This window comes from Poeciliopsis prolifica, unplaced genomic scaffold (assembly GCF_027474105.1).
Source record: "Poeciliopsis prolifica strain line A6 unplaced genomic scaffold, Auburn_PproV2 SCAFFOLD001, whole genome shotgun sequence".
Classification (NCBI taxonomy): domain Eukaryota; kingdom Metazoa; phylum Chordata; class Actinopteri; order Cyprinodontiformes; family Poeciliidae; genus Poeciliopsis; species Poeciliopsis prolifica.
In genome coordinates this window covers 11425863-11450519 of record NW_026562376.1, presented here as the reverse complement: position 1 = coordinate 11450519, position 24657 = coordinate 11425863, and the positions used below count along the sequence as shown (strand labels likewise).

The 24657-nt window shown below is 35.7% G+C and overlaps 1 protein-coding gene across 3 annotated transcripts in view; it reads left to right on the top strand.

Moving 5' to 3' along the window:
• Positions 1 to 24657, top strand: part of shank3a (SH3 and multiple ankyrin repeat domains 3a) — a 151692-nt gene that overhangs the window by 52259 nt on the left and 74776 nt on the right. For all 3 annotated transcript variants that reach the window (XM_055035584.1, XM_055035577.1, XM_055035569.1), the window contains exons 5-11: positions 10750 to 10858; positions 11382 to 11533; positions 12568 to 12735; positions 16554 to 16670; positions 21923 to 22000; positions 22250 to 22316; positions 24403 to 24632. In XM_055035584.1, coding sequence (XP_054891559.1) covers positions 10750 to 10858; positions 11382 to 11533; positions 12568 to 12735; positions 16554 to 16670; positions 21923 to 22000; positions 22250 to 22316; positions 24403 to 24632 — 921 coding nt within the window. The remainder of the gene's footprint in view (positions 1 to 10749; positions 10859 to 11381; positions 11534 to 12567; positions 12736 to 16553; positions 16671 to 21922; positions 22001 to 22249; positions 22317 to 24402; positions 24633 to 24657) is intronic.

Sequence of the window (24657 nt, the reverse complement as noted above, 5' to 3'; positions counted from 1 at the left end):
TTCTAATTACAGTGATAATGATTTTGTCTTACTGGAAGCTATCGAGCTGCAAATAAAGGCAGAGCTTTTACAAAGCCTTCACAAGGGATGTGTGAAAGGGAATTGTCTGCTAATCAGCAACATTATTGGTTTATTATCTGTTTGTTGTTGCTATAGTAGCAGCATCGTCTTGGAGTATTGTGTGTAAATAAATTAAATAACTTTTCTTCTGAAGAGAAAATGCTATTCCTTAGGATTAGATCCAAACTGTCAAACTAGAAAACAAGCTTTTGGTCGCTTAGAGCATCACACTTATTCATGTTTGAGTTTGTTCCTGGACTCAGATTTTGTTTGCTCAGGTAAACACGGGACAGACAGAAACTAAACTGAATGTTTAAGTGAAATGGTTTATAGATATAAACCAAATGAATCACATCTAGGATTATTCATGTACACATACAGGCACTGTGAGTTATTTAGCAGCTTGGTGTCTGGAGAATTTAGGACATCCTCGTTAATAAAAATTCATATTTCATATTTTTCACCAACTTGCAAAGGAAATGGGAAACAGTTTGTATTCTTTAAAAGGTAGTTTGCCTAAATTTCAAAAGCGCAACTGTGATAAAAGTTTTAAATTATTCTATAAAGTCTTCACAGTACCAGTCTGCAGCCAATTGGCTCTGAAAGAAGCTGTTCTGGTCAGATGAAACCATACATTTTTGGTATAAAAGCCAAATTTCATGTATGGTAAATAGGTCACACTGGTCATCTCCAACATCATCCACAAGTTTGCTATGTCAAACGACAGGCTTAACAAGGAACAGAGAAACTGGTCATTCCTTTTTGGAGGACATATTGAACTACATACTCAGAAATATGGAGGAAAACATGTGAGGAGATGGCAAAGACTCATTATTTGGGTCTTTTTTTATTTCATTTTAAGTTAATGTTTCTGTTACATAGTTGTTGGTGTTGTTGGATGGCTGTTTAGATGTGTTTTTAACCATAATATGGAATTTTGGCTTTGTAACAAATTGGTTTAGCTAGTTGAATTGCCCCCTGAAATGAATAATTTTCTGGATCAGAATCTAATATCTGCATTGACAAAATCTGAGAGGTTTAAGTAAAAGGTAAAAAAAGGAGAAATGTTTAAATAAAAAATGAAAACGTTTGCTTTGAATGGATGCACCTTGGCGGATTTGAAGAAAGGAATCAGGGAAACAATCAGTGCAAAGAAAGAAATTAGGGAAGCTGGGGACAGATCAGAGGAAAGATCAAATCAGGCTTTTATTTCCTGGGAAGAGCAACCTAAACAAATACAAGACAGATGCTGAATTAGCTTGTTGGTGTTGACGACTGGTAAGTAAATACCAGTCAGCTTCGTTGTTGTAGTAGATTTCTTTTCTTGACTCTGTCAGCTCAGGTGCCAATGAGTGGGTTTATAATCATGAAATGATTGCATTCATTTGAGTGAGCTCTTCACTAATCTGAAGCTTAACACATCTGCAGGTTGTTAATCAAATGGGTTTAAGGCAGTTTTTGAGCTTTATAATAAAATCACTGGGACAAAAAGGATAAAACTGAAAATTCTGTAGGCCATTCTTTACGAAGACGATGCTGCAACATATTTATGTACTCCAGACCTTTACTGCTGTGCTCTGCATTACAACTATTTGAAATGCACAACCTTATTTTCGATGGACACTCAGTTCTGTTTTTTGTTGTTTTATTTTAAAAAAAGTGAAAAAAAGCTGCACTGCCACACAATTAATATAGAGCTACCCAAAATGTTTGATCAGTTTATGATGTACATCTTGAATATGTTCTTTCTTCTAGAGTCTATTACCTATTTATGTTTTTTGTGTTTTGGAGGTTTGCATTTCTGTATGCTTCATTTGTTGTAAAGACAAAATTAGCATGTCACCCATATTAATAATTATTTTCCTTATTTGGAAATCTACGTTGCTCTTATTGTATCTTTCAAATATAGATTAATTAATCACGCACATATTTTATAATCTGAGCAGATTAAAAAAAATAGTGTACGAATAAAAAAAATTGAAAAAAGTTGTACCAGTAATTGGAGGAATCAAACCCTTATGATTTTTCATGAGCTCTTTGCATGTTTTAATTTTTTTGTGAGGTTGAGCCTCCTTGCCATCACCCTAATCTTGAGCTCTCTTCGGACTCTATCAAAACATGCTGGCAAAAGTGAAACATTTCTTTAAATATAATACTGCCAGGGGTCTGAATGATTTTGGGCTTAATATGTCATGAAAAATGCCACTGTCTTTGGAATGAAGATGTGATTGTACGTAGATATGATCCATAAAAAAGACATGAATAAAATGAACAAACAAATTCTGGAGATAGAATTCCTCTTTGACCTGTTCACCCCTTTTTCTCTCCTTTGCCCTGTATCCTGCTGTACCCTCATCCATAGCTCTCACTTATGTTTCCACCCCTCATCCAGTTGTGCATTTTTAATAGTAACATACTTCAAGATGCTCATACTCTGCAATAAACCATGAATTATAGAATAAAGCGACAAATAAAACAAGCTTCACCATTTGAGGATTTTTTTTTTCCTAGCTAACTTTTTCATTTCCAAAGCAAGAAGGTAAATCTCAACAGAGAACCGTATTTAGACAAAAGGTAGAGTCAATAAGGGAGTACCTTACACTGGTTTTCAGCCTATTTGATTTCTGACGACTTGAGTTGCGTCTTTGTATGCTGTTTGATGCTTTTTGTATGCTTTCACTTTTATCAGTGGTAGTTGGAATAGTTTGTGAAAAAGATATAGGTTCCCCTTTAATTCTGGCTGCAAATTTAAATATACCGTGCAGTTATAGCAAGTAAATTAAAATATTAATGAGAAGTTAATTTATTTCAGTAACTAGATTCACTAAGTAAAACACGTTACAGATTAACTCCACACAGACTGTTTTCAAGGCTTTATTTCTGTTAATAAGATAATTTTCCTCTTACAGTTATTGAAAACAGGACTTTTAGGATTAGAATATTACATCAGACCAAGAACAAAATATTGTTAGTGGAGGAAATCAAGTGACACCTGCAGCTGCGTGTGCTGCCTGACTGCAACTGCAATTTTTTGAAAAGTTTTCTAATATACTTTTATCTAGTTTATAGCAACTGATGGAGATGCAGCGCTGGTTTGACACTTGCAAAGATGATCGAGATTTGTTGCCTCACCCTACTTTCTGTGGACTGATCATGTTGAGATGTATCAACTTTGAGGGAGGTGAGGACGACCAAAAATGTAGCAACCATTTTCAGCATTTATTTAATTTGCTGGTTATTGATATTACAGTGAATGATCAGATTTCAAAAATGGGGGAGCAAAAATATAAGTTTGCACTGCCAACTTATAAAATGGGGGTCCAGTTGCTTTACTTGCTCCATTGTTTAGGCGCCTAAAGCAGGGATATGAGTACACTAATATTAGAACTGCATGTATTGCATTGTTTCTTTCTCGTTCTGAGAAAGAAACAGGGCCCATATTTATGCAAGCGTCAATAAAAGTAGATAGAGAAAGAACAAGGAGTGCAGAATGCCTGATAATGTATTTGTTTTTCTCACCATGAATGCATAAATGCATGTTTGATTTGTGCTCACTTTTTTAGATTTATTTATGTTGTATATGGGTTTAATTTTGTTCATATGATTAAATGAGTTAGATGTAGTTCTGAGACATGATTGTTTTTTACAGCATCGTCTCTCGAGTAGTTTGAGTCATACAACTCAAAGCCAATTCTACAAATAGTGACAAAATGTTGATTTCTGATTTTGAATATCTCTGACATTCTTTCTCTCATTTGTTTGGTGTTTAGCAAAACAGAAGCGATTTTGGTAATTTACACTGACGTAAATCATAAAAGTTTGATCTGAATTAACTGCAGACAGTGAGAAAAACAAATACATGTAGCTTTTAAGCCGATGTATGTAAACTTCTGGTTTGAACTGTATGCTCTTAACATCACTGCATTGTTAAATTGACATTTAACCTCTTTTCCGTGCTAAATCTCTGAATGATTGGATGGATGAGTCTACGCACTTAAATGTCCAGGTCTGATTTTCAGTTAGGTATAGGATCTTCCTCTGCGATCAAAAAATGTCATTGTAATTGTTACCAGATGCTTGGGATCATAGTCCTGCTCAAAGGTGACCATCTGTTCCAACCTCAAGAGTTTCTGGAGCCTTTAGTGCATTTTAGAGAGGAGTTCTTAGAGTTTCACCTGGTATTTAGCTTCACCTACCTTTCCAGCCATTAGTAGCTTCAGTTTTTTCTGCTGAAGAAGATGCTGCAACCTCCATATGATACTTTGGAGATGTTTTTTTCCGAGTGATATGCAGTCATTGTTCCTTCTCTCATTGTGCTTAGGATGAAGCCCAAAAAATACATCTTATTCTCATATGGCTAGATTATGTTCTTCCAGTGCTATAAAATCTACAATTGCAAACTGCAAATTTGACACTTTGTGACTTGTTTTAATGACTGGATTCTTTGTGCCACTTTTCCACAGAGGCCTGCATTGTGGAATGCATGACAACTGTTTGTTCTGCACACAGATTCTCTCACCTGACCTTGAGTCTCTGCAGTTCTTCCCAAGTTTCTGCTTTTTTTGGGCAATAATCTCCTTTCATTTTCTGTCAATTAGTTGAATGTCGATATGTTTATAGATACTCTGTTTTCTATGTTTGTAGATAGGCTGAGAATTTCTCTGAAACATTTTTGACGCTTGAGAGACGATTTTAACACAAACATGCTTTGAACGTCTCCACAACTTTATATCTGACCTGTCTGTTTCTTCCTTGGACTTCATGATTGTGCTTTGTCACCAATGTTCTTTAACAAGCTTTTTACAGCACAGCTATATACCTACTAAGGCTAAATGACACACCATTGAGTTACATTTACTAATTAGGTAACTTCTGTAACCTTTTATTACTTTTGGTCTTTCATCTAAAGTCCCAGTAACATATATCAAATTATATTTACTTTGTAAAATGTTGCAAATGTTTTAGAGATTTGGTGTTTTGTTGGATAATTAGAATTTTACATTAGAAATGTTTTAATAGGATTTTAATTTTATATTTATGATATCTTGGAGATTTTGTTTTTTATGGTCATTGGAAGTGTACAGTATTTATTTTTTGTGATCATTTTATGGAAATTAGAGACAAAGAAAAATCCTTAAAAACGGCAATAAAATGTTCACCTGTGCTTGTCACTAATTGTAAGTGTAATTGTAAAACTTCTTGCTGGACATGCATGAAAGGGTTACAGAGCTTTTTATATGGATCCAGGTGAAAAAGCTTAGCAAACATAATTAGTCATATTTAGTCATTGTGTGTCTGTTATGAAAAAAAAAGAGGCATCAGGACAACTTTAATCTTGACACAACCTTTATATCTTCTTTTTCTCCCTCTTTTATCCTGTGGAGTTGATCCAGTGAGTAAAAGCAAATGATGAACAACAGCTGACTAATAGAAAGACAACTTATTAAAGTTAGAAGCCCAGGTTTCTGGAAAGATTTCAGTAATTACAGTGGATTGCAGTAATTAACATGGTCGGGTAATTGGGACACTGCTGTGAATCTACTTTTAGTTGTCATTAGTAACTGAACAGTGTCCCATTAATCTGTCTTGTATCTTCGGGACTATAGCTGCTGCTGAATTAGGTGTGCTTTGGTTTATTTTCCCTTTTCTGCTCTATGTTTAGAGCGCTGTGCACAAACCTGCTGGCTTGAAATTGGCTCGATGATTTTCTACCATTCTCTGTATTTATATTTTTTCCTGTGAATATTTAAAGTATTTTGTTGTTTCAGTTTCAGCTGCCAGTACTTTATGACACTTCTGTTGATTCTGATGGATATTAAGTGATTTTTAATATTAAATAACAGTTCATATTGGAATGTATATCCTCAATCAATACATGCATTATACAAGTTAGGTAATATAGATCATAGCTTATTGTAAACCTGTATTTGTTTTGGCAATCGTGTGCAGCCTCATCTTACTATCATGTGTGGGAAGAGAAGATACTTTGTTACCTGTTACACTAAACCTTTTGCTGTGTAAAGCTAGTCTGTTACAAGGAAATTGAGTTTATTTGATCAAATGCTGTTGGTTCACATCAGCAAGTTCTCAGTGCAAAATTCCCTGCTAAGCTATAAGGAAGAAACAATGGGAAAATAGACTAACTCTGGAAATAAATGTTTTATCTCAGGTTATCGTGTATATGTTCTGGCCCTTATCACGTTCAAACATTTAAATCTTTACTCTTTTTTTTATCATATAAACATAAAAATGAAATAGAAAACTTTGTAAAACAAAAACTAACCTGACCTCCAAACCTTTGATATGTGCAAATGATCAAAAACCCTAAAATGTGTTGATCCCTGTTGTAAAGCTTTATTTACTTAAAGCTGTGTTTCCTATTATGTCCATGAGTCCATGTTGATCTACGTGAACTCAACATAAATTAAATTATAAACATTTACTTGCATTTGCGTGACATTATGACAGTTTTAAACTAAGGGAAATATAAATAAGTAGCTTTGCTCTGGGACTTGCGTTTCCTCAGTGTGTTCTGGTTCCTCCTCAGGTTTTGATCAGCTTTTAGCAGATATTCCTTTTAAGTATAAAACTCCTCAGATGAGTGAATTAAAAAGAAACTGTTATCATCCAAAACTTAAGGTTCACAAACCAACTGTTCTAAGACACTCATAGACATTTAATCTATTTTACCTTTTAATTTGACTTTTTTGAGGGAAATGTTTATCTACTTCTTTATTTCGTATTTATACTGCATAGCACCGAGGTTGTTGTTGTTTTAAATTGAGTGCAGAAATAAAGATAAATGAGGACATAGTATTTCAATTATCAAACTGCAAAATTGCCATATGTTCTGGGAACTGCTCCTCACTATTTTATTCTAATTTTACTAGGTACAATAGTCTCCATTTTATAATTTTCTCTAACTCTGACTCTTTTAATGCTACAACAAGGCTAAGTTTCAGAAAGAGAAGCTTGTGTAGGCTACATTTCAGTGTTTGAATGAAGAGAGACTCTGAAATTTAGGAACTGTCTAATAACAAAATTTAAAGTCGTTAAGTTGATGAAAGCAATAATTGTTTTGCTCTCTGACCATCAATGATTTAAGCCATCTTAACAACCTGAACATGCTGGGTTTTTTTAAACCTGTAATAGTATTTCTGAAAATACTTCCTTTGTTATTACTGCAGATCACAAAATCTGTTGCTTCAAAAGAATTGGTCATTTTCTGGGAGGTTTCAAATTATATTTTCCTCCAGAGCAGGTACTCATCTTTAAAACCTGAAGTGAGACTCCTCAATGGATACAGATTAACGTGAAAAAGGTAGAGCCATGTCTAGATTGGTTGGACTGTAGAGGGAGAGGGGGCCACTTTCTGTTGAGTCAGAACTTTGCTTTCATTACTTCTTTGCGCATATGTTGGTTTTCTGGCATCGAGTTCATCAATAAACAAACTGATGTGATTGATTTGCCTCTCTGGGTTAATAGGTTATAACAGGTTAGAGAGAATGTAATGCGGTTCCTGGACTAACAGCCAAAGAAATCAATGCATTTTTGCTGCATCTATTGTGTAAAGTAGGGCTGGAGGGCAGCCAATATCTGTATTGTTAAGAGTAAAAATGTATGTATTTATAGTATAAATGTTAGGGTAGAAGTGAGGAAAGATTTTAACAAGTGTTTTTGTCTCGTTGCATGTTTCCTCGGTATCTGGCCGAGAATGGATTAAGTAGTGGTCAAATAATGGGGCCACTGCAGCCACAATGGTTCACCAGTGGCCCTTTTCCACTGGCTCTAATGGACCCAGCTCCACTCTGCTCAGTATGCTTTGTGAGCGTTTCCACTGGCCTTTCTCCAGCCTAGTATCTGCTTTTTTGGTCCCTGCGCTGTAGGGTCGGTCAGGGTCGACCAGGTACTATAATGTGATGGAAATCTACTGCTGTTCACTGATGCGTAGTCGGACGTAGGAGCAAAGAGTGAAGAAAAACAAAAGGTGCAAATTTCAAATTTGCTACAACACGGACCTGATGGAGTCCTACGAAGCTACAATCAAGCGGTGAACACTCACTCAGGACACCTATGTGTTTCCAGCATGTTAACCCCAACAAATGTACAATGCAAGTTGTCTGCACACTCAAAACACCCAGAGAATGGTCACACTCTGTCAAACTGAGAATCATATTATCTGGCTGCCAGAACATGTTGGCTTTAACAAAATGAAGAGCATCTACATGTTCAACGTTTGTTGGCATCACAGCAAACTTTCTAACATTTGTGAAAGAGAGATTTTACATCTCAGTGTCATTTGCAGTGAATGATATAAGCTTTCTGCTTTTCCTGAACATAGAAATTAAAACAATTGTTATCAGTTATATGATTGTCTTGAGCCTGACATTGCATAAAAAAGCTGCTGAGTTGGTCGATATAACCCTTTGGTTATTTAGAATAATTTTTGCTTGCTTATGTGTTCATAATGTTATGTTGCTTTGATTTATTTGGAGGCCACTTTTACTTTTCTTTCTATTATGAAAAATGTATTGTTCCTTTAGGGAATTATTGGAAATGAGACACATCCAGGCAGTAATGAATGCCCTCGATGGTAAATATTGACAGTAAATTTGGAAGCTTACATTCATTAGTGAATCAAGCTTGGCAAAAGGTTTAATGAAATTTAAGCTAACCAAGGAAATACTGTGGAGGTGTATTTGCAAATCTTTGCCAGGAATTTCTCTGCCTGAATGTGTGAGCTTGCATAAATGGAAACAAATTATTTTTGCAGAATTGTGGTACAGTGTAGAAGTACAAGGATTCTTTTCAGCATATAAACACATGAGGTTTCTCTAGCACACAATCAATTTAAAGCATAGTTTTGTTTTCCAAGCAAAACTATTTCGTTTATTTAATAGTATTTGTCAATTGTATATGTTGTCAGAATTCAAATAGTTTGGAAGAAGTTCTGGATCTGTTTATTATTCAATACATAAGTTTGTTAAAATGTATGTCAACTAAGAAAATAATGAGATTTCGAGCAACACTCAGTGTTTTCTAATTGTGCCGTTACTGAAAAGCGCTTTCCTCTTTCAGATATGATTTATTACACCCTGTCATCCTTTTGTTTGATTTCAGAATTAATAGTGATTTTCCAGTTGCTCTGGTTGTTTCTGAAAATAAACGCTTTGTGTTTTTTTGCATAAAAGTGAAATTGGCAGTGTATGTTGCAGACAAGGAAAGATAGCCAGGGGTAAAAAATATCAAGAGTTCATTAAGGCCCTTGCTGAGAAAAATAAAGTAGAAGCCTTTTATCAGCCTTCTGTTCGCCAGGCAATAAAACACACATCAGGCCCACCTGATTATTGGTAAATCATCCCAGGAACCTCTTCAAGGCATTATCCACGATATTATTCAGGACACACAAAGAGGTGTCATTCACACACAGACAAACACAACCTCAGTGCTCTTCCCACTCATGTGTACATTGGCTGCTAGAACGGTCTTTGTATCCCATCACCATAACAACTGCCTGAAAGCACATGCAAAAAAAAAGAAAAAGGAAACGAATTTCTCTCACTCAGTTTGACTCGGAGATGGTGAGCGTAGCAGTCGCTGGATCCTTACAGCATGTCAGTGTGCCGTGTGTGAGCAAGATGCGGGTTTGTACAGGCAAGCGGGCTGCGGACGACTTGGTGCAAATGAAAAGCGCCTTGTGAGTGTGAAATCTGGGAAGAGTCCGAGGAGGTAACATTTTAAAACTGGATCAGGCAGTTTATGATGGTGAGTGTCAGAAGGATGCTTCATTCTGTTTTCTGTTTTGCCTGCATATGCATGTGTATGTTTCTGAAGAGTGTGTTTAAGTGTGCCGTTCTACATTTCTTTAGTAAGTTGTAGCAAATCTACTTTGTACCTGTGTCCATATTATGTAATGACAAAAGCAAGAAAACCTCAAAAGAGTACAAAAGTGATCTAAGTTTTCTGTTAAACTTAGTTGGAATACTACTGATTTTGTCAAACTGCATCTCCATCATACTCATTGTGATGAAAGGTTCCTATTTTCTTTTAGGATTTCATTTAACTAGATTTTTATTTTTCTTTACTTCACAATTTTATCATGCATTTTTAACCTGTTTTTTTTATCTTTGAGATTGCATCATTGCTCACGGACTCTTTGCAGCTTCAATTTATTAATATTGAGTGGGTTTAGTCTTCTTTAAATAAAGTCCACATTTATTTTCAAGTATAAAAGAAAAATCATTTGCTGTGAATATGAATGTTCAGAACTATTTTTTTCACCATCCATATACATCACTGATGTTCATTCTAGCAGGTCTTTAAAAGATTATTATTATTTCTATTATTATTGTTATGTACAGTCAAAATGTGAAATAAGCTGGAGGATTTTATTTCCTCTTTTTTTTCCACAAGAAGGGAAAGAAAAAGATTCAGTGATCCTGTTCAGCCTTTACACTCCTCTATTTTTCGCTCGCTCCTATTATAGCTTACATATCTTCTGGTCCATTTGCTTGGCATGACAGAATAGAAATAAAACCTTCAAACACAGAAGGAAAGAGCAGTGGCAGTAGCTTTCATCTCTGGACTGCATTATTAAACATCTCTATCCACATGAGTCTGACTTCGCCCAATCACAACGATCTCTTCCCGTCTTCCCTTTAACCTTACTCCCTTGTCTCTCTCCATTAGGCAAACTTGAAGAAGTTTATGGAGTATGTGCAGCAGAGAAACAATGAAAAGGTCTCACGGTTTTTGGAAAAAGGCCTGGATCCTAACTTCCATGATCCAGACACAGGAGGTAAGAAACTCAATAGTTATGGACATACAGTAGATAGTTTTTCTCCTGTATGTAATCTACCTTCTTTTTTTTTCCATTGTACTTTCTACCTTTTGCATACTGTCCTCACCACAACTGACCATGTAAGGATTTTCTGAAATAAGCCTCGCGCTTGCGGGGAAAGCTGGTTTATTCTTCCTTCTAATCGTCTTATGTATATTCGGATGTTTGTCCCACAACAAAGGAGGTTGTTTCTCTGCTGGGTGACCTATAGTCCCACAGATGAGCTGCAAAGTGAGAGGAACATATGAATAGCTTAGTTTAACACCAACAGGAAGCTGCCATTTAGGTAGATAGGAGGGTGACAATTAACACAGCCAGGCAGTGATGCAAATGCAGAGTTACTGACAATTTAAATAGTTTTAATTATTATTTGTTAAACACTGACAGCTATAGCTCATTTTTCATCAGGAATGTGCAGCAGTATAACTGGAAAAATGTTAATTTTGAATACAGTTTGCTTACTCAGCCTTGGATCTCACAGAATGCCCACTAACGCTGGCAGCACAGTTGGAGGGATGTGCCGAGCTCATCAAAGTGCTTAAAAATGGAGGGGCACATCTGGACTTCCGAACAAAGGATGGCATTACTGCCCTGCACAAGGCTGTGCGCAGCAAGAACCACACAGCACTTATAGTAAGTACATTACGCAAAGGAAGTAGACGCACTGACTCCTGGTTTATGTCTGTGGTCCGATTGGTTGCCTCCAAGCTTTTCTTTTGGGAACCTATTTGTGAAGATGGGGATTGATAACCTGTTAGTGGAGGTGCTTGAGAAATGATGGTTGAGCAATTACTCAAAAAATGAGGCATAGGATGCCCTCTTTGAATGAACTGGCATAACTATCTGATGGCCTGGTATGTGTGAAGGGGTTTCATTATTTATATGTTGCTTTCTTGTTTCAGAAATGGTTGAACTGGAATGTTTTGCATTCACTTATATCCATTATCTAAACATGTAAAAATCAATTGTTCATGCAATGCACATGAAGCGTTGGCGCTGTTGGATAAAAGCTACAGCGCCCTGCAAAAGTATTTTTATGCTTGGACCCTTAAACAGCCTCACATTACATCACCGCTTGATGGATTTTTTTTTTTTTTTTTTGAGTTTGATATGCTTTTCCATAATAAGATGGAGTTTTTCAAGGGAAGGAAAATGAGATGAGGTTTAAGATGTTTGTCACAAAAAAACTGAAAAGTGTGCATGTGTATTTAGCTTCAAAGAACCACCTATTGCTGTAGCACCAAGACTTTTGGGGCATGTTTAAACCAGCTGTGGTTTAGTCATAAAAAAAAATGTTTAAAAAGTTTTTTTCTTCTACTTCAAAGTTATATGTTACTTTGTGATAATATATCACATTGCATCGTCATGGAATACTTTTAGATTCTGGTCGTAATGTGATGAGATGTGAAAAAATTTGAAGAGGTATAAATCAATAATCCTGCAAGCCTCTTTCAATGAGGGAAAATATATCTTGAATTTAATTTTTTTACAAATTACTAAAGTCTATTTTCCATCCATGTAAATAATGTAGATTTTAGGCTGAGGAAATTTATTACAAGATTCCCATGAGTACCACCACTTCATTTCTGTCTTGCTTTCACGTTTAAAATGCATGAATATCATCTGACTGATAACAAAACACTTTAAAACTAAAACTTTGCCTACAGACACTGTTGGACTTGGGTGCTTCTCCTGACTATAAAGACAGCAGGGGTCTTACTCCTCTCTACCACAGTGCAATGGTCGGAGGAGACCCATACTGCTGTGAACTGCTGCTGCATGACCACGCACAAGTCGGCTGTGAGGATGAGAATGGCTGGCAGGAAATACACCAGGTAATAAATACAATGAGGCACACGCAAAGTGTTAAGAGTTTTTCTTGCGGAGAAAAAAAAATGGTTTGATTTTCAAAGTTCAATTCAATGTCATTTTGAAAGTCTTTGCTCCGTATGAGTAAATGTAAAGTCTCATTAGGAACTCCTGTAGAATGGTATTCCTGAGTTTTAATGAAACAAGAAAAACAGGCAGCTTATCACAACAACTTATTAGTAAATTTTGGATTTATGTTTGTGCATGTAGAAATAGGAAAAGCCATTGTAAGGGTAAAAATGTTGTAATGCCTTAACTGTTGAGGCAGCAATTGATAAAATGTCCCAGTCACACACTGGTTATGTAAAGAAACCAGTGATGATCAAAATTGTAGAAATTTATTATTTCTCTTTAATTACATATTCAAAGAATATTAAAAATCTCAAGATGGAAGGAACTGTACGTCCTGAGAACTGCTGCACGTTAAACGGAAGTGTGGAGAAATCCAATATTAATTCATTTGACCAGTTTAACTCAACTTTGAAAAAAACATTGTAACATTCAAAAGTTCACCTTTAGTATCTACAATAAGATTACCATTGGTGGATATTTTTGGATGAAAGTTATTGTGAGGTATCAGAAGGTCAATTAGTTTTTGGGTTTTTTTTTTCTTTACGTGTTTAACTTTAATGGCTCTGCTGTTTTCTGGTATAGCCTTAGCATAGTTTAATGAGGACGTGCAGTCTGTGTAGACAGTATAATTCTTTATTTTGTTGTTTTGCCAACATTTTAATTGCCTACTATGTCAACTCTACCTGAGGGGCAAAAATATCTCAGTTGAGGACATGGATATAAATATACACATATACTTCAGCAAGTCTCAATCAGACTGACAAACTTTCACTGCCCTACTGTTGTCAGGCAGAGGTGAGTGTTCATAATTGTATCATAACTTGATGATTATAACTTTAAACTATAAGGTCATGATACTTTTAAAAAATAGTGAGGTGGGCTCAAATGAATAATTATCTATTTTAATGACGCTTATTGAAATGTATAACCTCTATGTTGTTGAACAGTAGAAATTCATATGATATTTTCCTTTGACAGCATTGTGAACCTTACAGATAAAAAGATAGTAAGAAGAAACTACAAACTATAATCTGGTTTGAGCATGTAAAAAACCGACTTTTATAAACTTGTAAAAATGTCAACATTTGTTTGACACAACAGAGAGAAAAGAACAATTTAACAAACTAGGAATGTTCCCATAATTGAACACTCCAAATGGTTTGAGACCAGTTTAAATGTGACGTTATTATCCAGTGAAGCTTGGAGTTTATTGGTTGGCCTCGTCTTCAGGACTTTAAGACTGAAAATGTGAAGCAGACAAACTCATGTCCCTGTGAGGCACATACAGCCAGGATGGTGCTTGAGCTTCCTACTTGATACCAACATTCACTTTTCTTGGTCCTATTAGCTTCATGCTCAAAATTGTGTACTATATTATGTACTGAATAGAAGGTAATATCATTTGGTTTTAAAAGCCTCCACACAAGAAATTCAACTCTTGCAAATTTCCATCTGTGAACCGGTTTGACCCAAAGTTTCACCTGGGCTGTAATTAACTGTCTTGCAACAAAATGATGGCAGTAAAATCTCATAAATCAGGGCTCACCTTTGTGGTTAAATGCAGCACCACTGGTTTTCCTTTGTGGTGCTAAAACCTCAATAACAAAGTAGCACAGTGTTATTATCTTCAAAAAGGAGCAATGAGAGCACCAATGGGCAGAGGAGAAACCCAGCAAAGACTTGGTAAGAACCAGTTATTGTCCTGTCATTTTTTAACTGTGTAGTACAGCCACACCCCTCTAATGTAGGCAAGGGGCCCTGAGTTTGTTAAACCAGCTAACTTACAAATAATAACTCTAATACATTCTCATGTTTAAACTTATGTTGAGTTTCACTCACCTTAGGATAATAATACACCAGCACTTCTCTATTTTTTTCACCCAATAATATAGCTCTGAGTAAGAATAATAAACTCCACATACTATTCTACTAGAAATCACACACACACACACACACGCACACACACACACACACACACACACACACACCCTACACACACACACTCACCCCCCCACACACACACACCCATGCACACACACACACACACACACACACACACACACACACACACACACACACACACACACACACACACCTGTATGAGATTTCAACTTTTGGACATATATTTAGCACAATAATGAATTCACAAAACTGCAAATGTTTTGTTTCACAAAACCTATGTAAGTTAATGTGGGCCCACACTTCAATGCCCACCAATTCCGTCCAGATCATAAAGATGATGTGTGCTGGTGCAAATATTATCCAGACAAATGAGAGAATACTATTATTTTCTGTTCATTTATTTATGAATATCCTAGTAATTGTCTAGTCTTTTTTATATTATAATTGGCAACTGATAAGAAGCTCTGAAGGTTGTCACATTTTAATTTAACTAAAAGTCATGTTGAATTAATTTAATTTGTAACAAGCACTTATCTTGACCTGCATTAAAAACAGAAGAAAATTAAAGTTCGTTTTTCTCATATAATTTGCAGAATTGAACAATAAAAAAATTGAAAGACGGAAAATAGTGAGTGAGTGAAACTTGAAAATGGCAAACATTAAAAAAACATTTGATAGGACAATGTTCAGCTCATTCAGAGACCAGTCAGCAGAGAGATACACACAAGACATTTAAAGTATCTGACAATAAAGAGCAACATTGCCATTGATATTGCCTTGGATTCTCTTAAGCAGATACAGTTTTTTGATGTCTGAACTGAAATTGCGTTATCAAATAACTGTGCTGCCCTTCACTCAAAGACATTTTAATCAGTTTTATGCCTTTCAACTCCAACTCTTTGCTGTGTGTTGGTGTGTTCTTTTCCCTCCATTTTGCATTTATTTTCATTTTGCATTTATTTTAGAGTTAGCAATCTGTAAGTACATATTGTCTGAAATAGAATATGCCGCACATGGCTTGTAACTAAGAAAACTTCCAGCATCATTTGGTGCTCTCTCACTTCTACAGTGCACTCCAATGAGACAAAACACAGTGAGAGAACAATGGCTAGGGAAAGCTTTTTTCCTCTGTGTGAATGACAAAGGACACAAGTGGAAAGTATAGAAATATTGCTCCAAGTTAGGTGCAGCAGCAGCCGTGCAGAAAATGTCCTACCAGAATAACATCACACATTTACATTTAGCCTCAGGTGGTGCAAACAAGATTTTCTCATCCTTTTAGTAACTGTTGTTGTGACTAAAGAGGAATTTCTATAAGATGTAGTTAAAAGGAAAGCGGGAGCGGCTTCAGGATAGTTTGCAACAGCTTTCATCCCAGTAGACTGAGCAATCACCACAAATTAAAGTTAAGGAAAATATAGAAAAAAACTCAAAATGGAAAGACTGCTCATAATTTAGCTGTTTCAGTATTGCAAAGGTTTGTGATTTACTGTATTGAACCACTGTTTAGATAACCAAAAACCAGAATTAATGTGCTGTTTGTTTGGGCAAATAGAAAATGTAGGTCACAGGAACATCTTGATTATGACTAGTAGACAAAAGAAGATCTTGGTAATGGACCCTGGCTGCAGCCCATCTCGCCAACGTTTTAACGCTCTTTATCATTCTTATTTGTCCAAGTTCTTCACATTTTGTAGGAATTGCGATGTGGTTCTTTCACTTCATTTATCATCTGGATGTCCAAATGATGGAGATTATCTAATAAAAAACACTGAGCAAAAAGAGTAAGTTTATTAATTTGTCATTTTAGGCGTGCCGCTATGGCCACGTGCAGCACTTGGAACATCTGCTGTTCTACGGAGCCGACATGAGTGCCCAGAACGCATCTGGAAACACTGCCCTGCATGTGTGTGCTCTCTACAATCAGGTAACATTCATTCTGACACAAAATAATATTTCTGTTTTTGACTTAAATTCTTCCTTAGAGAAGACTGTGACATCTGTTCTTTGTACAATGTACACCCGCCGGCTCTTTTAGTGCCCACTGGGCAGCAACATGAAGACTGTATGAGCATGTTGTGCATTATATGCTTAGACTTTTTCTCGTGTTTCAGTGTTGCAGTGTTGACTGAACTAAATAATTAAACATATTAAGTCTTTTCCCTTTTGGTTTTAGTTGCCTAAAATTAATCACTTGGTAAATATTTAATGATGCACATGACCAGCAGATGAAAACCTTGCACAGATTATTTTGTAAACAGTGCAGAACACTGCAGTTTAGTCAGTCCCGACTATTAGAAGACACTTTGTTGCAAGAACTTTTTAATTTTTTTATATTTAGTTTCAAATTCACTGTCAATTTGTACTTCATCTAAACTGGATGACAGATAACTATAAATTGGCAAAATATAAAATTGTGCTGAATAATTAAACATAAGAACACAATTTATTTATTAAATTAATCCTGATAATTATTTACTGTTTGCCTCATCACCTTGCTTTAGTTTTTTTTAGTCTAATATATTTTCTTGGAAAGTTTTTCACATTCTACATCATTGTTTCATCAGCTTAATTAAAAATATGAGAACAGATATTTTAGATTCACCTAAGGATTATTACTAAGTAATATTTCTTCATCTTACCTTCCATTGCAGTTCTGCTTGATTCTCGTCTCCCTTCTGTTCTCTGGCTGAGACTTTTGCCATTGAACTCAATTTCTCAGGATGAACTTTGTCCTGGGCAATCAATAGACAGAGGTGCTAAAAATGATTACTCTGATTTTCTGCGCTGTTGCAGAATTGTAGTCTGCTTATGTTTGCAGTTTGGCAATGGCAACGGAAGAAGCAAGTCCATGATGGCAACATTTCCAAATATTGAACAATTTAAAGTCGGAGCAGTAGAATGCTTAAGACATTTTATTGCTTTCGAAAATGTTGTTTGGCTCGGCACTTCTCTATTCGTAGACTGATGGTCTGTGGTTGGGCTATTCAAAAACACCCACAGGTTTGTTCTGAAATGACTCTTGCACTGTTGTTCACTTGCTGGTGGGTTTGGAAGTGACAGCTTCTTGCCTGCAGCTGTTGTTTGTGGCAGGTGTGTCATAGGTTAGTAATTTAATGCCATCGCCTTTATGGAAACTATTTAATGCTGTTGTGATAATATAATATAATATAATATAATATAATATAATATAATATAATATAATATAATATAATATAATATAATATAATATAATATAATATAATATAATATAATCAGGACTTAACTTAAAGGTTTTTATCTGAAGATGAGAGTATAGAGTAGATTTATTCAAATGATCCAAATTGTTTTTTAATATTTTTAAGTGACTATATTTAAAATTAGTTTATTAAGTTTATTGATTTTTATTAGAATTTAGAAATTTACATTTACAGCATAAACATCTACAATCTTTATGTTTCAAAAGAATGTAAACAGGACGACTTGTCATAAGATATGATATATATTTTCTTCTGCTGTTTTTAAAGGGTTAAAACAAATACCTGATTCTTAAGTGATGAATATGGTATTTTGACTTATTAAAATGATTAATATAAACGAATCAACTAATATTTACTTCGACCAATTGAAGGAAGAATATTTTTAAAAGATTTTTGTTGCGCTTTTCATGGCAATTTCTTCAGCTATCTTGGCATTAAGCTATTTATCTGTATTTTGTTTCAACTTTGACAGGTTTCAATGGAAATTGAGATTTTCAGCGTTTTGAATGCTGTACCTGTCTTAATTTCTAACACACTCATGTGTTCTTGGTATAAACTCAGAGGTTATTTGATGTTCTTCTAACATATGTTTTGCTATAGTTGGGAAAAAAATCAAGTTCTTTTACATAGTTTAATATATGGCAAATTAAAATGTTATGCTTTTCTGTATTTGAACCTTTTTAAGGTCAAAATTGGGACTGAGCTGCCACATAAGACTTCAGTGTGTTGCTCACAGATCTTAAATTGCAGTAATCGAAGAAATAAGAGCTTTTTTCTGCAGTTCTTGCTAAGTCATTACAGCATCAAAAAGAGTGAGTGGAGATTCTGAAATATGAATGAACATGCTCACTTTTGACTGATGTACAGTAAGACACTGCAGGGCGTGAAGGTTTGGAGAGGTCTGTAAATCCAGCATGCTCTTGTGAACATCATGAAGGTTCCTATAAAGAGTATGACTACTTACTGTTTGTTTTGAGTCTGCTCAAAGTGAGGGACTTTAACTTGGCACTCTAAAAGATGCATTTCTGCTGCTTCATTGGGAAAATGTGGTGCTCACTTCATAAACATTAAATGAGCCCTCTCGCTCACGTGAAAAAGAAAGAGCTCATGTTAGAAAGGAACTGAAATATGTTCGCCCGCGTGTGTGTGTGTGTGTCTTATGTGCTGTACAGCTAATTTCAGTTGTGATGAATGAACTGCTTCAGCTCAACTGGAACACCAGTCTCGGGAGTAGAGGGTAGTTGCGTGTGTGTGTGTGTGTGTGTGTGTGTGTGTTTGGTTAGCAGAGCATCAATAATTAATACTAACAGTTTGTAACACATCCACGTGACTGAAGTTGTTTTGTGTTTATCATCTCAGTGAAGGAAGAGCCAGAGCTTAAGCATGTTTTGTTCATGTCATTAGAACATACTGTAAATATGCTAGATCTCCCTTCAATTTGCAGAAGAAACTCAGGAATATTACATCCTAGTGTGAACATTTATTTTTAATTATGTGCTTAGGAGAAGGGTCAACAAAGTAACAGCTCTGACTGGTTGGAGCATGCCTGTAAAAAATATCAGACAGTCTGGATGACTGGCTTGAATTTTCAACTCCTTGTTCTACTTACTTTACATCCTGCATGTTAATGGACCATGCCGTCGCTCTAGTCAGTTCTTGCTGATGAGAATGACATTTCAATCAGCTTACCACAGTTACTGTGCCAGTGTAGAATAGCACAGCAGCTGTGGTAAGCTGATTGATCTCCCAAAGCGTGCATCATAGCAGGGTATCAGCAGGCCTGAAGCAGGCTTGTCTTGGATGATTATCTACAATCACAGTAAGAAAGGGGATTGTAGGATCGATTGGAAACGTAGTTCTCCAGTGACAGGATCAATAGAGTCATATGTAGAGAGAAGAGTCACTGTCACCAAGAGGAAAATATAAATAACTGTGAGAGACTGAATGAATGAAAAGTAACTTTCAGTAGAAAATATTAGAATGAACTAGTTCAATCCATGCCCCTTTTGTGGCCACTGGCATCAACATAGAGGGCCTGGCAGATGTGTTGGTGAATGAGGACATGGCAGGAGTCTTTTGACTGGCACAGAGATTCTTGAGACATGCTTGAAAAAAGTCTTTGAGAAGACAGAACTGTGTTGAATAGCAAATCAGCATAAATACACACAAGACACAAGTTGGACTGTCTGCAACAGTCAAATATGGAGTCATAAAGTACAATCCTATAAATAACTCTTTAGAGGAGGCAGCTTTTTGTAAGTTGTGATTGTACATTCACTTAAACATAAAATAATTGCTTCAGTGGTAAGGATTTAAGAAATCCTTATGCATAAAAACATGCAGAGCAAAATCTGTTGCCTTTCGTATACTAGATGTGACTGAACAACAAAAGGTGAAAAGCTGTACACTTGAATACATCGATTGGTGCCTAATTAAGTTTAATGTGTTGCTTTTGGTTATGATAAAGTCTGACTCTCAACATGTGGTATGTTAATTGAGATGGGGCTAATATACAATGTATTATCATGCTAAATGAGAATGATAAAACCAACCTGAAATTCCTAAATAAAATACCCATCCAGTGTTCAAAAGCTGGGATGATGTTTCTTGGCTGCCTGGGGAATGCCGTGGGATTTCCCCAGCGGAGCTGGTCCAAGTTGCTGCAGAGAGAGAAGTCTGTATCTCCTCTTAGGTTGCTGCCCTGGCAACTCAAACCTATTTAGTGGAAGATAAATACAACGTGCTGGAAGACGTTTTCTTTCAGGTTGAAGAAAACCCAACATAAAATATTTCATTTTAGGTGGTAGAATTATTAGGTGCATGTTTATAAGATTTTATGTGAAAAGATTTGAAAACCATACATTCTTCTCTATAATATTTTTATTTTATTATATTATAGTTTTATTTCTACATTACAACTATTCACTACTTTGTTCATATGTACCAATATTTTTGTGCAATTTTGCAATTATCTGCATATGTTTAAAAGCTCTAAACTCCATAACTCCATAATCCTATACAGATGTTGGTAAGTTGAAGACTTTCTAAAGTTCATATTTTTTACATAGTTTTTTTGTGTCTTATATTGGCACTCTGGTTCATTCAGGAAAGACTTTTTGAAAGTATGAATATTGTACAAATATCAGTGAGGTCAAGTTCACTAAGAAACCACTAAGTAAGTATGTGAACTGTGTGTTATATTTCTTGATTAGGTAGTTCAAATTGAATGTCGGAAACTATCTGACTTAACTACTTTTGAATAAAAAACAAAATAAATATGTTCACAGCTGCAGCAATGAGAAATGCTCCTCTACTGCTGGCATTTCAAATGAAGACGTAGAGACTTGTCAACAATGACTCAAGCAAAGGAGTATTTCTTGTAATTCATCTCACAACTTCACAATCTGTTATTTTATTTCCATCTGTTTCACAAATTCATTCAGCTGTATAACTTCTGAATGATACCATATTACTCTTCTTTACAGCATCAGTTTTCTCAGTCATTTTTAAATGGTGCCCTAAGCTAGATTTCTTTTAGAGAGAATTCAAGAGGTTAGCAGTAATGACAATAGTCACAACAAACGTCACAGTGTACATCTCCAAATTATGATGGACTTGTTGGTGTACGACTTTTCAAGACCATTACACTGCCGGTTTTTGTTATTGTAATTTTTTTAACTCTGCAGTCTCACTTCCATTGTGACATGAGTCATATATTTCAGTACTCTAATGGTTTATCATTGAGACAGACATACGTATATTTAGTCTAGTAAAGTTTGTAAACATTTTCAACATATGCAGAGATACTTGCACAAGAAACGGCTTTGGCAAACAAGAAGTGAATTAATCTTTAAGTGTTATCTGATGTGATGCAAAAAATCCTGAAATATCACCTCAAACAGTGGTGATATTTCAACACATGAATCTCTTCCTCATTTAGGATAGCTGTGCACGTGTCTTGCTTTTCCGAGGAGCCAATAAAGAGATAAAGAACTACAATAGCCAGACTGCTTTTCAGGTATGCGTGGTGTCTAATAGTACCAAGTTTAATTTTAATTGTATGAAATTACATAGGTTTAATGTTTATAATGCATAGCTTTGTCTTAATACATTGAATTATTCCTTTTTATCACAGACAAATTATGTGCAACTATTTTTTGTATGAGTACAACATTTCCAGACTACAAAAACTGTTGAGTATGTGCTTAGGTTTGTTTTCTGTCGCTTAAACATTATCTCTGCTTTCCATGTTCTTCTCTCCCATTAGGTGGCTATTATAGCTGGAAACTTTGATCTCGCAGAAATCATTAAGGTTCACAAAGCATCAGATGTTGGTAAGTTGAGAATAGAAGTCACTTTACTAAAGTTGATTAAATATTCAGCTGCACTCTTTGTGCCAGTATATTTCTGTAACTGATAAGAGTTTGAAATATAGACTGAAGAATATAAAAAGGAAGGGTGTGTGAGGACACTGGACTCTTGAGTTAAGGAGTTAAACAGTTTCTTTGTGAGATAACATACAGGAAAACTCTGCCATCTGGTGTGGACAGCTTGTAATACCCCACTCCAAGACAAATTTCTCAAATTAGTTTTTCCTTTGTAAGCAACAACCCTAGTAAATCCGTAATAGCATATAAAGTCTACATATTGTTGCTTACATCCCTATCTTTGTCAACAAGTCAGGATTTAACTGTGGTTTTCATTCTAGGTGATTCAAATTGAATATCCGTGCTTATAAACATTTCTATATCCTATTTCCTTTCATTTCATTTAGATTTCTTTTTATCTTTCACTAATCAGTCTGAATTTATTAGTTAATGTACTTCCTAGTTTGAAATTTATGGATGATGGTCAACAATCTATTAATATGCCATAATGTGCCACATTTTGTCATATTACAACTCCAAAAGATCAATATTTTATTGAGAATTTAAAGGATTAGCCAATACAAAATACCACACAATTGTGAAGTTGAAGCAAAACGTTGCATGTGAAATATCAGAGCAGTGTAGCATGCATTTGTATTTGGGCTCCAAAAGTGCAGTGCAACCATTTGCCTTTAAAAGCCACTTAGTTAGTAAATAGAGCTCAGCTGTGTGGAATTTAATATCAGTATAAATCCAGCACCAAACAGCATCATGAAGACCAAGAAACGCAGGAAAAAAGTTGTAAAAATCTTTGAAGGAGGTTTAGTTTATAAAAGATTATGGCAGGCTAAAAATAGAAAGAGTATTGGCTGACGTTTGACCTAACAAAACAGGCTTGGCTTATCTTGGCAGACCAGTTTAGGTGATTAATGCTAGATGTCTAGCATTAATCACCTAAACTGACAAGCAAATGACAGCTTTAATTAGAGAAGCAGGCCCATGGCAACTCTGGGGGAGCTGTTGAAATCGACATCTCAGGTTTAATTTTTTGATGGGATAATTAATTGGAGTCTACTCCACAACAAAACCTCTGATTCAGATGAGGTCCACTTTGCAATTTGACATAAGTCGTATTGGTGCACATCAATCATGTGGAAGAAACTAGGGTCAAATAAGACCAAAACTGAACATTAAAGCAGAGTGTTTGCATGCAATATATTACATCTGGCAGAACACAGTTTGTCCCCACTGTGATAAATATGGCCCCACTGTTTTCCCACTTGTTCCATGGACGGTGGAACCACAATGGAACCACCAGTTCTACGTACGTGGTCTGAAGTTTATGGGAAAGTGAACAAAGATAAAGACAGGTCAGTTGTGGAAGAACATATTAGAGGCTATAAAAGACTTGAGACGGGGGCAAAGGTTCATTTTCCTGCAGGTCAAGTGAACCTCTGACATACTGTCAGAGTTACAATGGAATGGTTTATATCAAGCATGTCTGTGTTGGAATGGCCCAGTGGAAGCTGTAAACCTATGTGGCACAAATTGAAATTTATGTTCATAAACTATCTCCGTCCTGTCTTTCTAAGCTTGATAAATTTTGCAAAGAAGAATATACAGAATCGTTAGTCTCAAGGGTGCTTATTGACATCCGGTGGTAATTGCTGGTTTTATAGATACAGATGGAAGCGGTGAATGTTTATCACGTTTCAGATTTTTATTTGTCACATCTAGAAAGCCTATATGATTTACTTTCCACTTAGCAATTATGTTCTACTTTGTGTTGGTTCATCAAAAATATCCCCAAAAAGTACATAGAACTTTCTTTTTCTTTTTAATATGACTAAATATGTAATCTGTAAAGGGTATGAATAATTCTTACTGTATATTTTATCATCTCATTTCCAGACATTTGTGAATGAATTTAATAAACTTACAATACATTTTATTTAATTTTAAGTTAAATAAAACTTAGTTCTTGCCATCAAACAGCCTTTGTCTGTTGTCTGCAACAACATCTTCCTTTAGTCTACTGTTTCTTTGTTTCTAGTGCCTTTCAGGGAGACTCCCTCCTACACCAACCGTCGACGTGTTGTGGCTGGCACCCTCCCCTCACCACGTTCCTTGCTGCGCTCTGCAAGTGACAACAACCTTAATGGTGACCATGATCACATCCACCCTCCGCGCCCTCGAGAATCCCGCGGCCGTCCGGGTCACTCCCCTGTTCCCTCACTGCGCAGTCTCCCAGCTTTTGGGCAAATGCACAGCAGCCTTGGAGAAGTAAGACTATTATAAAAGGTTGTTA